The sequence below is a fragment of the Mustelus asterias genome, chromosome 29 (genome assembly GCF_964213995.1).
Source record: "Mustelus asterias chromosome 29, sMusAst1.hap1.1, whole genome shotgun sequence".
Lineage (NCBI taxonomy): Eukaryota > Metazoa > Chordata > Chondrichthyes > Carcharhiniformes > Triakidae > Mustelus > Mustelus asterias.
In genome coordinates this window covers 11,549,657-11,565,158 of record NC_135829.1, presented here as the reverse complement: position 1 = coordinate 11,565,158, position 15,502 = coordinate 11,549,657, and the positions used below count along the sequence as shown (strand labels likewise).

Here is a 15,502-nt window from a genome sequence, read left to right as displayed (position 1 = left end):
GTCTATGCCCTGAAGAATATCTGTCCTCAGGCTCTCCCATTTCACCTGGCCTTATACCATCTTTTAAGCGGTGGCGAGATTTGCCCAATTTATGACAACTCCCGCTACACTGTTTCACGTAACAGCTTTTCATTTGCATAACAATAATAAGGGGGGTGGGGAAACTCCCTTTCTGAAATTTTAGATAATTAGTAACCTGAAATCTAAGGCAAACATTGACCATGTATAAAATGGCTACTCATGGTTAATACAATGTCATCAGATCCGCATCCATACGACATCATTGATAGACAGGAGTTAAAGTCACTGAGTGGTCTATATGGTGTACAAGCTATGATTTTCACAGTATCACACATCCCAACATTGGTGCTTGCTACTGTTGCGCGGCAATGTATCATTATGCATCAACCGACATGATTCGTGCAAAGCCTCTTGTCAATCAATAACTGTCACCATAATGACTGTGGTTCGAGGAAGAAGAATGTTAAGTGTTACACACAATAAGGAAGTCTTACAAAAGTAGTCTCGAAAGTGAGTCAGCTTTATAATCCTGATGGTTCATCTCCTTCATATGGAAAGACAGGTTCCTCGCTCCCAAAAGGCGAGGACAATTGGAATTGACAAGACGACTATCAATAGATTTTTGTTAGACTAGGGTACCGAGGAATATAGTCAACTGGAACTCAGGTACAGCAGCCATGGTGTAAGTGAATGATAGCATGTGTTGGAGAGACTGAATGTTGCACTCTGGCACCCAAATGGTTGGATTAGACACCGAAGAGTATGTGCTGGCTAGAATCGGGTTAAAACATTAACTGAAATGATTAAACCTTCATGAAGAAACCTAAATGTTTGCGAGCTAAATTTGAACTTGGGAGAGTAGCAGTGAGATGACTTTTTTGAAGGAGTTAAGAGTACACAATTCAAAGCGAATGGTCAGTTTTTGCTCATACGAGGTCTTTGTGTTTTGCTTGCCCACGCAATGTCAGCGTCACATGGCATTGCCCCCGTTGTGCTATTGCAAGAGAAACAATGAACTCTCCAGTTCTTCTCCCTCCGCAAGTAACAAATTACTCTGAAGACAATTTTCTATGAAGAGAATCCCCTCCTAAAAATTCAGAAAAGCAAACATAAACCTCATCACAATATTAAACTCGTTGGCATGGTGACTGAATAATTGTTCACATTCTTCATTTTTGCTGACTTTTTCAATATGTTTACTCGCGGATGAAGGATTCACTTATACACTAATGACATCGTCACAGGTAGCTGAAGAGCAGAAGACATCATCAAGGGAATTGACATACATTGTCGGACAATTAGCTGGGATAACGATGGCATCTTCAGCAAGCACCAGCAAGCTCTTGCTTGTACACGATGTCTTCAGCACAGAAAATGTCCCATGGTGTGCTTGGGATGGAGCGAGAGTGAATAAATGGCAATAGGGGAAGGACGAGGGTGAAGAAGTAGAAGATACCCAAAAACCTGGTCAAAGCAATGGACTTCACGAAGGTTTGAAGAGGCAGAGAGAGAATCGAAGAGGATTTAACGTCCGGTTTTAGCAAGATGGGGAGGGAAGGGGGGTCGGCTAAGGTCAGCAGGTCAAAGGATGCTACAATACATTAAGGGGCAAGTTAGGGCTGATTTGATTTGGGGTGGCATGGTGGCACAGTGGTTAGCACTGCTGCCTCACAGGGTCAGGGATCCGGGTTCGATTCCTGGCTTAGGTTTGTGTGGAGTTTGCACGTTCTGCCCCTGTCTGCATGGGTTTCCTCCGGGTGCTCCAGTTTCCTCCCACAGTACCAAGATGTGTAGGTTAGGTGCATTGGCCGTGCTAAATTCTCCCTCAGTGTACCCGAACAGGCGCCGGAGTGTGGCCACTGGGGGATTTTCACAGTAACTTCATTGCAGTGTGAATGTAAGCCAACTTGTGACTAATAAATAAACTTTTTAAAAATTAAAAACATTAGGGCAGCCCAGTGGTTGACACTGCTGACTTAAAGCGCCAGGGACCCGGGTTCGATTCCAACCTTGGGTGACTGCGTGGAGTTTGTATGTTCTCCCCATGTCTGCATGGGTTTCCTCCGGGTGCTCCGGTTTCCTCCCACACTCCAAAGACGCGCAGGTTAGGGGGATTGGCCATGCTAAAGTGCTCCTTAGTGTCCAAAGATGTGTAGGTTAGGTAGATTATTAATGCTAAATTGCCACTTAATGTCAGGGGGACTAGCAGAATAAATATCTGGGGTTCTGGGGATAGGGACTGGGTGGGATTGTTGTCGGTGCAGGCTCGATGGGCCGAATGGCCTCCTTCCGCACTGTAGGGATTCTATGAAATTAGGCTGAATTGAAGGAAGTTGTGGAGATTGGGTGCCATCAAGGGTTTAACTTCAATATGTTGGCAGATGGGAACCAACAATAATATAGGTGAGGCAACAAACATGATTTAGGTGTCTACGTGTTGACATATTTACAGTTTCTAAAGAGAAGAATACATTGAATACAGGAGTTGGGACGTCTTGTTGAAGTTGTGCAAGACATTGGTAAGACCACACTTGGAATACTGTGTACAGTTCTGGTCACCCTATTATAGAAAGGATATTATTAAACTAGAAAGAGTGCAGAAAAGATTTACTAGGATGCTACCGGGACTTGATGGTTTGAGTTATAAGGAGAGGCTGGATAGACTGGGATTTTTTTCCCTGGAGTGTAGGAGGCTGAGGGGTGATCTTATAGAGGTCTATAAAATAATGAGGGGCATAGATCAGCTAGATAGTCAATATCTTTTCCCAAAGGTAGGGGAGTCTAAAACTAGAGGACATAGATTTAAGGTGAGAGGGGAGAGATACAAAAGGGCCCAGAGGGGCAATTTTTTCACACAAGGGTGGTCAGTGTCTGAAACAAGCTGCCACAGGTAGTAGTAGAGGTGGGTACAACTTTGTCTTTTAAAAAGCGTTTGGACAGTTACATGGGTAAGATGGGTATAGAGGGATATGGGCCAAATGCGGACCATTGGGACTAGCTTAGGGGTTTTAAAAAAAAGGGAGGCATGGACAAGTTGGGCTGAAGGGCCTGTTTCCATGCTGTAAACCTCTATGACTCTATGAGAAGCGTCCATCATTGGAGAAATTAGATGTTAATGGGATGAAAGAATGGAAACATTTTTCTGAGTTGTGCTCAGACTAAGATAGAGCCAGAAATGGGCAATACTCTTATTGATTTGGAAAGAAATGGTTTTGGTGCATGGATAGGACTCGGGCTTTGAGTCCCAGCTCTGGGTCAAACAGGATAGCACGGTGGCGCAGTGGTTAGCACTGCTGCCTCACAGCGCCAGGGACCTGTGCCATACACTCGTCAAATCTGACTTTACCTTCTTTGGTCTGCAGGGAACAGTCCCAGCTTCTATCAACAGAGTAACTGGAGACAGTCTGCTCTGCATTCCAGTCTAATCAACATTCCTGACGGCAAGTAGCATTGCTGCCGCACAGCGCCAGGGACCCGGGTTCAATTCCAGCCTCGGGTCACTATCTGTGTGGAGTTTCCATGTTCTCCCTGTGTCTGTGTGGGTTTCCTCTGGCTGCTCTGGTTTCCTCCCACACTCCAAAGATAGAGACATAGAATCCTACAGTGCAAAAGGAGGCCATTTGGCCCCTCAAGTTTGCACCGACCACAATCCCATCCAGGTCCTATCCCCATAACCCCATGCATTTGCACTAACTAGTCTCCCTAACACGAAGGGGCAATCTAGCATGGCCAATGCACATCTTTGGAGTGTGGGAGGAAACCAGAGCACCTGGAGGAAACACTCGCTGACACGGGGAGAATGTGCAAACCCCACACAGTGACCCAAGCTGGGAACCAAACCCAGGTCCCTGGCGCTGTGAGGCAGCAGTGCGAAACATGGGCTGGGATGATGGTGCGGGTTAGGTTTATTGGCCATGCTAAATTGGCCCTTGGTGTCAGGGGATTAATGGAGGTAAATGTGTGGGGTTGCAGGACTAGGGCCTGAGAGGGATTGTAGTTGATGCAAACTCGATGGGCTGAATGGCCTCATTCAGCGCTGTAGGGATTCTATGATTCTATGATTGAAGGGCTCAAGAGATTTGATATAGTGAGTGTTGAAGAGGGGAGTGGAGTCAGGAGGGCAGAGTGGCAGAGTTCGTGGCTTCCATTTTCCTATTTAGTTGGCAAGTAGTTCGCCTTGTGCATGACTGGTCCGATGGCACAGAGGTGGCGTTGAGGGTTGAGGGACGTGCCACTGGGTTCCACCATTTGGAAGAAGACCCCAAGCTGAACCGATAGTCATTGAGAGACAGCAAGCAGGTGAGATGAGAGAAAAAAAACCTGGATGTTGATAGCACAATCATGGTGAAATTGGTTTGATAACAACATTCAACAAATAACTTGGCCGCTAATGCATTCATCTCAGTTGAGCCATTCACTTTGACCCTGTGCTGAGGTTGAACGAACTGGTGCAGTTGGAATGCTAAAAAGAAACTTAATTGCATTCTGGGTAAGCAAACATCAATTGATGTTATCTTATTTTCCCAAGATGGAAGTGTCAATCTTTAAGTTTAAGTTTATTTATTAGTGCAATGACTTCAGTGAGGCCATTGAGGTTGGCCTATTGGAATATGAACTCCCTGATTAAGGAGTCAATTGATGGCCCAATCAGGGAGTCTTTTCCTTGTATTTAACTGGGAGTGTCAGTTCCTCTGGCACTCCCGAGGGTAGACTGTTGACTGATAGCACTCTGTGTACTGCTGTTGAATTGGAAATAAAGGGATTCTGATGGAGGGATTTTTGCCTCCGAAGACTTATTACCATTAATGTCACAAGTAGGCTTACATCAACATTGCAATGAAGTTACTGTGAAAGTCCCCTAGTCACCACACTCCAGCGCCTGTTCGGGTACATTGAGGGAGAATTTAGCACGGCCAATGCACCCTAACCAGCACGTCTTTCGGACTGCGGGAGGAAACCGGAGCACCCGGAGGAAATCCACGCTGACATGGGAAGAAGGTGCCAACTCCGCACAGACAGTGACCCAAGCTGGGAATCGATCCCGGGTCCCTGGCGCTGTGAGGCGGCAGTGCTAACCCACTGTGCCGCCAATTACAAGGGGTCACAGGTTCAAGGTGAGAGGGGGAAAATTTAAGGGAGGTGTGCAGGGGACATTTTTCACACCGAGAGTGGTGGGGACCCTGCCAGAGGAGGTGATGGAAGCAGGTACATGAGCAACATTTAAGAGGCATCTGGATGGATACGTGAATAGGGAGGGAATAGAGGGATATGGTCGGAGTTAGGGCAGAAGTTTGTTTTTAGTTTAGGTCGGGCATCATGATCGGCGATTGAAGGGCTGAAGGGCCTGGTTCCTGTGCTGTAGTTTTCTTTGTTCTTTGAACTTTGATCTTCACTTCCTTCCCAGGCAGACACAGGAATCACAAATTGTTTTTAAAAACGGAGGGGAATAAACATCAAGAAACAAAATGTTGTTTTGAGTTCTAAGCTTTCAGCAATGCGGGATGGCCCGAGTGTAAAATCTTCCTGCTAAATTCAACCTGAACTGTAAAAATCTCAGTGGGACAACCACAGATTCTCTTTTGTCAAACTCCAACACGTCTGCGATCAACATCAAACAAAACACTCGGGTGAAGTCTATACAGTTACAGGTCTATCACAAATAGGGAAATGTATTAGTTGATGAATGAAGTGCATGAACAAAAAGGAACATTGACCACGATTAGTGCAATAATTTACCAATAAGGCGGATGACGACACCAGGTGTGAGTTATACAAAGGGGGTCTAGCCATTCTTAAAGCATGGCATTTGGAGTAAATTCCCCTTAAACCAGAGCTGCTCTAGACTAAACCCTTAGTTTCACACTGGCTCAACGCGTGTCGTTCCCAGCTCCCTTGATTTCTGCCACTCTATGGGAGGAGAAGATAGTCACACTCGCCATTTGACAGGGAACAGTGCTTGACATCACCAACCAGCAGAGGTAACAAAATGCCCACAAGCGGTTAACCAGAACCCCCAACAAGCCAGGCACAGAGGCCGAGACTAACACCTTAAGGTTTGTCAGCCTTGATGCTGACAGCAATTGCTTTCACATTCTGACATTTGCCAACATGGTTGGGGTGGTGGGGGGGGTGAGGGGGGTGGTGGGGGAGTGGGGGTGGAGAGGGAAAAGAAAGGATTATTTGTAAACAGCACTCCCGACTGTCAGTAAAGCGACACATTTGTGTATCTGCCAATTGAGAGAAGGGACATTAAGTGGGCAAATTAAATTGCACTTGGCACACTTTGCTATTTCTCAGTGAATGCAAGCCCATGATTATCGATTAACTCTCTTGGCTAGCTCGCTGCACACAACACAATGTGGTGACTTGTCAGGGTCAGGCTGCTTGGGCTGACGGAGGCCCATTATTAAAAAAAAGGTGCAAGTCTAATTTTGGATTTGATAACTACCTCCTCGACCTTCGCTGTCTGCAGGCTTCACCTGAATTGGGCGGTTCATCTGCAAAAAAAAAGAAGCAAGAAAGAGAGGACGGTTAGGCATCCCGGAGAGAAATATGTTTCAGCAGAAGAGCTAAAGCAAAAACGACAGAATACCTCTGTCTCCTCGACAACTCACAATGCAACAGCAAATTTGAGCACATAACCTTCCCACCCAGAGTTGGAAACATTAGCAAAGCATTCATGGCTGATAGCGATACACCCAGAGTGGATTTGATTTTCATTTATCATTAAAATCATAGAATCCCTACAGTGCAGAAGGAGGCCATTCTGCCCATTGAGCCTGCACCGACCACAATCCCACCCTGGCCCTATCCCTGTAATCATAGAATCCTACAGTGCACGAGGAGGCCCTTCGGCCCATCAAGCCTGCACCGACTTCAATCCTACCCAGGCCCTATCCCCATAACTCCAGGTATTTACCCTACCAATCTCCCTGGCACTAAGGGGGGATTTAGCATGGCCAATCCACCCACCCTGCACATGCAGACTCCACACAGTCACCCGGGACTGGAATTGAATCCGGATCCTTGATGCTATGAGGCAGCAGTGCTAACCACTGTGCCACCGTTCTGTATTGTCACATGTATTGGTATACAGTGCGAAGTATTGTTTCTTGTGCACTATACAGACATAACATACCATTCATAGAGTTCACAGGGAGAAGGATAGGAGAGGGTGCAGAATGTAGTGTTACAGTCACAGCTAGGGTGTAGAGAAAGATCAACTTAATATAAGGTAGGTCCTTCAAAATCTTTTTCCCGATGGAAGAAGGTGGAAGAGAGTTTGTCCGGGGTGTGTGGGGTCCTTAATTATGCTGGCTGCTTTTCAGAGGCGGCGGGAAGTGTAGACAGTGTCAATGGGTGGGAGGCTGGTCTGCGTGATGGACTGAGCTACGTTCACAACCCTTTGTAATTTCTTGCGGTCTTGTAGAGAGCAGGAGCCATACCAAGCTGAGGTATTAAGACTCAGGGGCAATTGAGCATGGCCAATCAACTTAGCCCACACACCTTTGGACTGAGGGAGGAAATCGGAACACCCGGAGGAAAATCACGCAGACATGGGGAGAACATGCAAACTCCACACAGACAGTGACCCGAGGCTGGGAATTGAACCCGGGTCCCTGGCACTGTGAGGCGGCAGTTTGTAATCTGCTCAGCGACTGTGCGCTGTCGTGTGTCGTGAAGGCCACCTTGGAGAACGCTTAACGCTTACTGTGAAGCAGCAGTGCTAACCACTGTGCCACCATGCAGCCCAAATTAGTGCGAGATTGTTTGACGGTTTGAAAAAATCTGGCAAGCATAAAGTTCATTTATTAGTTACAAGTAGGCTTACATTTACACTGCAATGGAGTTACTGTGAAAATCCTCTAGTTGCCGCGCTCCGGGTACACTGAGGGGAAATTTAGCACGGCCATTGCACCTAACCAGCACGTCTTTTGGACTGTGGGAGGAAACCGGAGCACCCGGGGGAAAAACGTGTGGACTCCGCAGAGTGACCTGAGCTGGGAATAGATACCGGGTCCCTGGCGCTGTGAGGCACCAGTGCTAACCACAGTGCCACCCAGCATGGGCAAGAATTGGAGCAATTACTTTTTTTTTTCTGCTAAGTAATTTTCTTCGTGTTTGAATGATTTATTTCATTGCTGGGTTTCCACAATTAAAAGTCTATTTTTCTTTGAGGGAATTAATTTTTTTAAATATCTGGATAATAGACATCCCCACCTCCCCCTTTACCAATTCACAATGCCCAAATGTAATAGCTTAATCCGTCGTAAATTCTTTATTTCAAAATTAATCTTCTTCTCTAATGGTCTGCGTTCATTCGACCCTCCTCATTCTTGAAAATAAATAATTCATTCAGAAATTAATCCAGACTGAGATTTGCCTACAGTGTAAACTAAGTCCTCACAAGTGGACTGTTCACCCAACATGTACCGAGGTGTACAAAGTGTTTCCAACAGAGGAGATTCCCTCAGTCTGCTGCATTCGCGTGCTGATCGTTAATTACCCGCTAAACAAATCACAGATTCACAGTATGCTTAAAACGCAGACGAAGGCCATTCAACCCATCTTTTCTGCACCTACTCTCCAAATGCCATGACCCTGCCCACCAATTTAGCATGGCCAATTCACCCAACCTTTGGAGTCTGGGAGGAAACCGGAGCACCCGGAGGAAACCCACGTGGACACGGGGGAGAATGTGCAAACTCCGCACAGATGGTCAACTGAGGTTGGAATTGAACCTGGGTCCCTGGCGCTGTGAGGCAATAATGCTAACCACTGTGCCACCGTGCTGCCTATGGGTTTTTATGACAACCGACAATGGTTTCATGGTCATCAGTAGATTCTTAATTCCAGATATTTTTTAACTGAATTCAAATTCCACCATCTGCCGTGGCGGGATTCGAACCCGGGTCCCCAGGACAGTTGGCCAGGATTTCAGTGTTGCCAAAGGCCTAAAATTTGGAATTCCCTCTCTCTCCTCTTTTAGTTTACTCCTTGACAAAGCCTCGTTGACAAAGATTTAGGTTATCCATCTGGAATGGATCGTGGGCGACTCGATGTAGCTTTAACAATAAAAGTCTTTATTGCCAAGAGAAGAAATATATCTATATATATTTTAATATATACAACAAGGTCAGACTAGATTACAAAAGTGATTGCTCTGCTCGACTTCCTGGCCCCAACTAGGAGTGCCTCCTCGGCACGTGGCATTGGCTCAGCTTCCTGCTGGAATGATCCCTCGTTGGTCACGTGACCCGTGGGAAACAACCCCCCTTAAAGGGCCATGTTACTACACTATCTTGATATCCAGAAACTTCAGATAATACTTCATGGTTATTATCGCTAGACTATTAATCCAGAAACTCAGCTATTGTTCTGGGGACCTGGGTTCGAACCCCGCCACAGCAGGTGGTGTAATCTGAATTCAGTAAAAAAATATTTGGAATTAAGAATCTACTGATGACCATGAAACCATTGTCGATAAAACCCATCTGGTTCACGAATGACCTTTAGCGAAGGAAATCAGCCGTCCTTACCTGGTCTGGCCTACATGTGACTCCAGAGCCACAGCAATGTGGTTGACTCTCAACTGCCCTCTGGAATGGCCTAGCGAGCCACTCAGTTTCAAGGGCAACTAGGGATGGGCAACAAATGCTGGCCAACCAGCGACGCCCATGTCCCACAACTAAATATAAAAAACAAAATCGCCTGAGACAGTTATATTCAAATTGTGCTTGATATGGCTCCTCAAGATAGAATCCCTACAGTGCAGAAGGAGGCCATTCGGCCCATCGAGTCTGCACCGACCACAATCCCCATAACCCTATTTATTTACCCTACTAACCTGACACTAGGGTCAATTTAGCACGGCCAATCAACCTAACCCGCACGTCTTTGGACTGTGGGAGGAAACCGGAGCACCTGGAGGAAATCCACGCAGACACGGGGGAGAATGTGCAAACTCCGCACAGATGGTCAACTGAGGTTGGAATTGAACCTGGGTCCCTGGCGCTGTGAGGCAATAATGCTAACCACTGTGCCACCGTGCTGCCTATGGGTTTGTATGACAACCGACAATGGTTTCATGGTCATCAGTAGATTCTTAATTCCAGATATTTTTTAACTGAATTCAAATTCCACCATCTGCCGTGGCGGGATTCGAACCCGGGTCCCCAGGACAGTTGGCCAGGATTTCAGTGTTGCCAAAGGCCTAAAATTTGGAATTCCCTCTCTCTCCTCTTTTAGTTTACTCCTTGACAAAGCCTCGTTGACAAAGATTTAGGTTATCCATCTGGAATGGATCGTGGGCGACTCGATGTAGCTTTAACAATAAAAGTCTTTATTGCCAAGAGAAGAAATATATCTATATATATTTTAATATATACAACAAGGTCAGACTAGATTACAAAAGTGATTGCTCTGCTCGACTTCCTGGCCCCAACTAGGAGTGCCTCCTCGGCACGTGGCATTGGCTCAGCTTCCTGCTGGAATGATCCCTCGTTGGTCACGTGACCCTTGGGAAACAACCCCCCTTAAAGGGCCATGTTACTACACTATCTTGATATCCAGAAACTTCAGATAATACTTCATGGTTATTATCGCGAGACTGTTAATCCAGAAACTCAGCTATTGTTCTGGGGACCTGGGTTCGAACCCCGCCACAGCAGGTGGTGTAATCTGAATTCAGTAAAAAAATATCTGGAATTAAGAATCTACTGATGACCACGAAACTATTGTCGATTGTCGGAAAAGCCCATCTGGTTCACTAATGTCCTTTAGGGAAGGAAATCAGCCGTCCTTCCCTGGTCTGGCCGACATGTGACTCCAGAGCCACAGCAATGTGGTTGATTCTCAACTGCCCTCTGGAATGGCCTAACAAGCCACTCAGTTTCAAGGGCAACTAGAGATGGGCAACAAATGCTGGCCTGAGACAGCTATATTCAAATTGTGCTTGATACGGCTCCTCGAGATAGAATCCCTACAGTGCAGAAGGAGGCCATTCGGCCCATCAGGTCTGCACCGACCACAATCCCCATAACCCTACTTATTTACCCTGCTAACCTGACAGTAGGGTCAATTTAGCACGGCCAATCAACCTAACCCACACGTCTTTGGACCGTGGGAGGAAACCAGAGCACCCGGAGGAAACCCACGTGGACACGGGGAGAATGTGCAAACTCCACATAGACAGTGACCCAAGCCGGGAATCGAACCCGGGTCCCTGGCGCTGTGAGGCAGCAGTGCTAACCACTGTGCCACCGTGCCGCCACACGGTGGCACAGTGTTTTACTGTATGTTTTACTATATTAACAATTGTCTAACTGCAAATTGTTCTTGTGGGACATCAGTTGAGAAAATAAATTTGGTCAATTCGGTAATGGCATCAGAATTTTAGTTTATTTATTAGTGTCACAAGTAGGCTTACATTAACACTGCAATGAAGTTACTGTGAAAATCCCCGAGGCGCCACACTCCGGCACCTGTTCGGGTACACTGAGGGAGAATTCAGCATGGTCAATGCACCCTAATCAGCATGTCTTTCGGATTGTGGGAGGAAACCGGAGCACTCGGAGGAAACCCACGCAGACACGTGGAGGACGTGCAAACTCCACACAGACAGTGACCCAAGCCGGGAATCGAACCCAGGTCCCTGGCACTGTGAAGCAGCAGTGCTAACCACTGTGCTGCCCAGAAGTGTTAGATTGGAACCTAACTCAGAATCCCACTCAAAGGCCTGAATTTTCCAGTCCTTCATGTCAGTAGGGTCTTCCGGTCCATTGTGACATTGCACAGGGTATAAGAGTGAAGGATATTTCCTCAAAAGGAATACTCCAGTATAAGGCTGATAATTGGCATAAATTCAAGTAAAAATTACAATCATTTAAAGATATTACAAAACATTGAACTTGAAACCATTTTTCGAAGCTTTTCTTGATAACTGGTATTACGAGTTTTCTCAGCGGCACTGTGACACAGTAGTTAGCACTGCTGCCTCACAGCGCCAGGAGCCCGGGTTCAATTCCAGCCTTGGGTGTCTGTGTGGAGTTTTCACGTTCTCCCTGTGTCGGTGTGGGTTTCCTCCGGGTGCTCCGGTTTCCTCCCATGGTCCAAAAGATGAACAGGTGTGGTGGATTGGCCGTGTTAAATGTATGGGGTTACGGGGATAGGGCCTGGGTAAGATGCTTTGTCGGAGAGTCAGTGCAGACCTGATGGGCCGAATGGTCTCCTTCCGCACTGTAGGAGTTCTATGATTCTATGTTCTTTAATGCCAGGCTTGGGAGCCTGATTCTTCTTCCAGCCAAAGAAAATATCCTGATTCCTGTACATTATTTATGTCGCTCAGCTTTGGGAAGCAATGAGACTTTTCCTCAATCAATTCTAGAATGATGGGCTAGCTTTAGGAAGTCAGGCACTTCAAGGTAACGTGTGTGAGATGCAATCATGCACCTTGATGTAGACCATAAGACCATAAGATATAGAAGCGGAAGTAGACCATTTGGCCCATCGAGTCTGCTCTGCCATTCAGTCATGGTTGATATGCTTCTCATCCCCATTCTCCTGCCTTCTCCCCATAACCCTTGATTCCCTTATTGATCAAGAACCTATCTATCTCTGTCTTAAATACACTCACTGACTTGGCCTCCACAGCCCTCTGTGGCAATGAGTTCCACAGATTCACCACCCTCCGGTTGGAGAAATTCCTCCTCATCTCAGTTTTAAAGGAGCGTCCCTTCACTCTGAGGTTGTGCCCTCGAGTTCTAGTTTCTCCCACTAGTGGAAACATCCTCTCCACGTCCACTCCATCCAGGCCTCACAGTATCCTGTAAGTTTCAATTAGATTCCCCCCTCATCCATTGAGTATAGGCCCAGACTACTCAACCGCTCTTCATATGACAAACCTTTTGTTCCTGGGGTCATTCTTGTGAACCTCCCCCTGAGCCCCTCAAAGGCCAACACATCCTTCCTTAGGTATGGGGCCCAAAACTGCTCACAATATTCCAAATGGGGTCTGACCAGGGCCTCATACAGCCTCAGCAGTACATCCCTGCTCTTGTATTCTAACCCTCCAGAAATGAATGCACTCATTGGATTGGGGCGGCACGGTGGCACAGTGGTTAGCACTGCTGCCTCACAGTGCCAGGGAGCCCGGTTCCATTCCCGGCTCAGGCCACTCTCTGTGCAGAGTCTGCACATTCTCCCCATGGGTTTCCCCCGGGTGCTCCGGTTTCCTCCCACAGTCCAAAGATGTGCGGGTTAGGTGGATTGGCCATGATGCATTAACCCTTAGTGTCGGGTGGAACTAGCTAGGGTAACTGTATGGGGATAGGGCCTGGGTGGGATTGTGGTCGGTGCAGACTCAATGGGCCGAATGGCCTCCTTCTGCACTGTGGGGATTCGATGATAGATGGGATTCTATCCCTGCTCTTGTATTCGAGCCCTCTAGAAATGAATGCTGACATTGAATTTGCCTTCCTAACTGCAACTGCATGTTAACCTTAAGAGAATCCTGAACCAGGACTCCCAAGTCCTTTGCGCTTGAGGTGAACGAAGCCTTTTCCCATTTAGAAAATAGCCTGCACCTCTATTCTTCTTACCAGAGTACATAACTTCACACTGTCCCACACTGTGAATAGCCTTGCTGCATTAATTGTTGGCCAAATGTAAAGGGGATGGGGGAACAAATCAGACAAACACTGCGGCCCTTTAACTGTCATATTTGTCGTTATGGTGCTGGCGTCCAGTCGATGGGACGTCTCTATGGAGACCTGGAGAGAGCCAAGTGCATTAATATTCCTCCTCTGGCTTCGCTGCTCGAGTTGTGAGTGGCTCATTAGCATATACTACTGAAAATCCACAACAGATGCTAAACAGTCTGGGCATCTAACTGTTATAACAACATCTTCACAACATGGCAAATGTGTGAAAACGGTGTTCGATGACATCACCGCGTCATACTGCTCTCCGTCTGACAACACTCATTAACAACACAAGCCACAGAGCAGCAATCTCAGGCGGGTAGGTAGAGCTTAAAGAGGCGCAGAACGAGAGATTTAAATCTCTGCCCATCAACCTTAGTTTCACGCTTGGAGTTTCTGATTTGAGTGGCTCAAAGGTCACAGGCTGCGACACCGGGAATCGAACCCACGCCGGCTGCTTAGGAAGCAGCTGCGCCCGCCACTCGAGCGCCACCGCTGCTCTGAAGAAGTCACGTTGATTGGACTTGTAAGCGTTAACTGTGGGCGGGATTTTCTGGCACGGGTGGCAGAGTGGTTAGCACTGCCGCCTCACAGCGCCAGGGACCTGGGTTCAATTCCCGGCTTGGGTCGCTGTCTGTGCGGAGTTTGCACGTTCTCCCCGTGTCTGCATGGGTTTCCTCCGGGTGCTCCGGTTTCCTCCCACAGTCCGAAATTCTTACTGGTTAGGTTCATTGGCCATTCTAAAATGCTCCCTCAGTGCACAGGCGTACATTAACAGTGCAATGAAGTTACTGTGCAAACCCCCTCGTCGCCACACTCTGGCGCCTGTTCGGGTACACTGAGGGAGAATTTAAAGTTTAATGTTTATTTATTAGTGTCACAAGTAGGCTTACATTAACACTCCAATGAAGTTGCTGTGAAATTCCCCTAGTCGCCACACTCCGGCGCCTGTTCGGGTACACTGAGGGAGAATTTAGCACGGCCAATGCACCCTAACCGGCACGTCTTTCAGACTGTGGGAGGAAACCAGAGCACCCGGAGGAAACCCACGCTGACGCGGGGAGACTCCGCATAGACGGTGACCCAAGCTGGGAATCGAACCCAGGTCCCTGGCACTGTGAGGTAGCACTGCTAACCACTGTGCATCCGTGGCGCCCATAACTGCGCTGTGGCATCTGTATCTGTTGGATACTGGGTTTACCACTAAGTTGCGAAAGCTTGATTGGTGTAAATCTTGTAGCATCTAGCCCGCCTATAGAAACTGCCCTCAGTTGGGATGGATTTCAACAGGCTGAATAATGTATAGTTTGTCCCGTGAACTGTGAGTTCAACACATGTTGATTTATGCTTGACAAGGATGCTTGAACACAATTGGTTGGCTGACTGATTTTTGATATAATGCAGCTTGTTAAAAGATAAATATCATGCTGGGAGTGACGTGTGTCGCTTTTGAGGTCAGGAGGACTATTGCTGCAGCATGGGGTGACACGGTGGCACAGTGGTTAGCACTGCTGCCTCACAGCGCCAGGGACCCGGGTTCAATTCCTGGCTTGGGTCACTGTCTGTGTGGAGTTTGCACTTTCTCCCCAAGTCTGTGTGGGATTCCTCTGGTTTCCTCCCACATTCTGAAAGACGTGCTGGTTAGGTGCGTTGACCCGAACAGGTGCCGGACTATGACGACTAGGGGAATTTCACAGTAACTTCATTGCAGTGTTAATGTAAGCCTTACTTGTGGCTAATAAATAAACTTTAACTTTGCTTTAACTTTAGCTAGCACCAGG

The 15,502-nt window shown here is 47.2% G+C and overlaps 1 protein-coding gene across 50 annotated transcripts in view; it reads right to left on the bottom strand.

Moving 5' to 3' along the window:
• Nucleotides 1–15,502, bottom strand: part of LOC144480519 (CUGBP Elav-like family member 4) — a 786,252-nt gene that overhangs the window by 243,138 nt on the left and 527,612 nt on the right. For 26 of the 50 annotated variants that reach the window (XM_078200058.1, XM_078200078.1, XM_078200061.1 and 23 more), the window contains exon 3: nucleotides 6,467–6,518. In XM_078200058.1, coding sequence (XP_078056184.1) covers nucleotides 6,467–6,518 — 52 coding nt within the window. The remainder of the gene's footprint in view (nucleotides 1–6,466; nucleotides 6,519–15,502) is intronic. The other 24 variants (XM_078200032.1, XM_078200031.1, XM_078200034.1 and 21 more) reach the window with 1 other exon arrangement.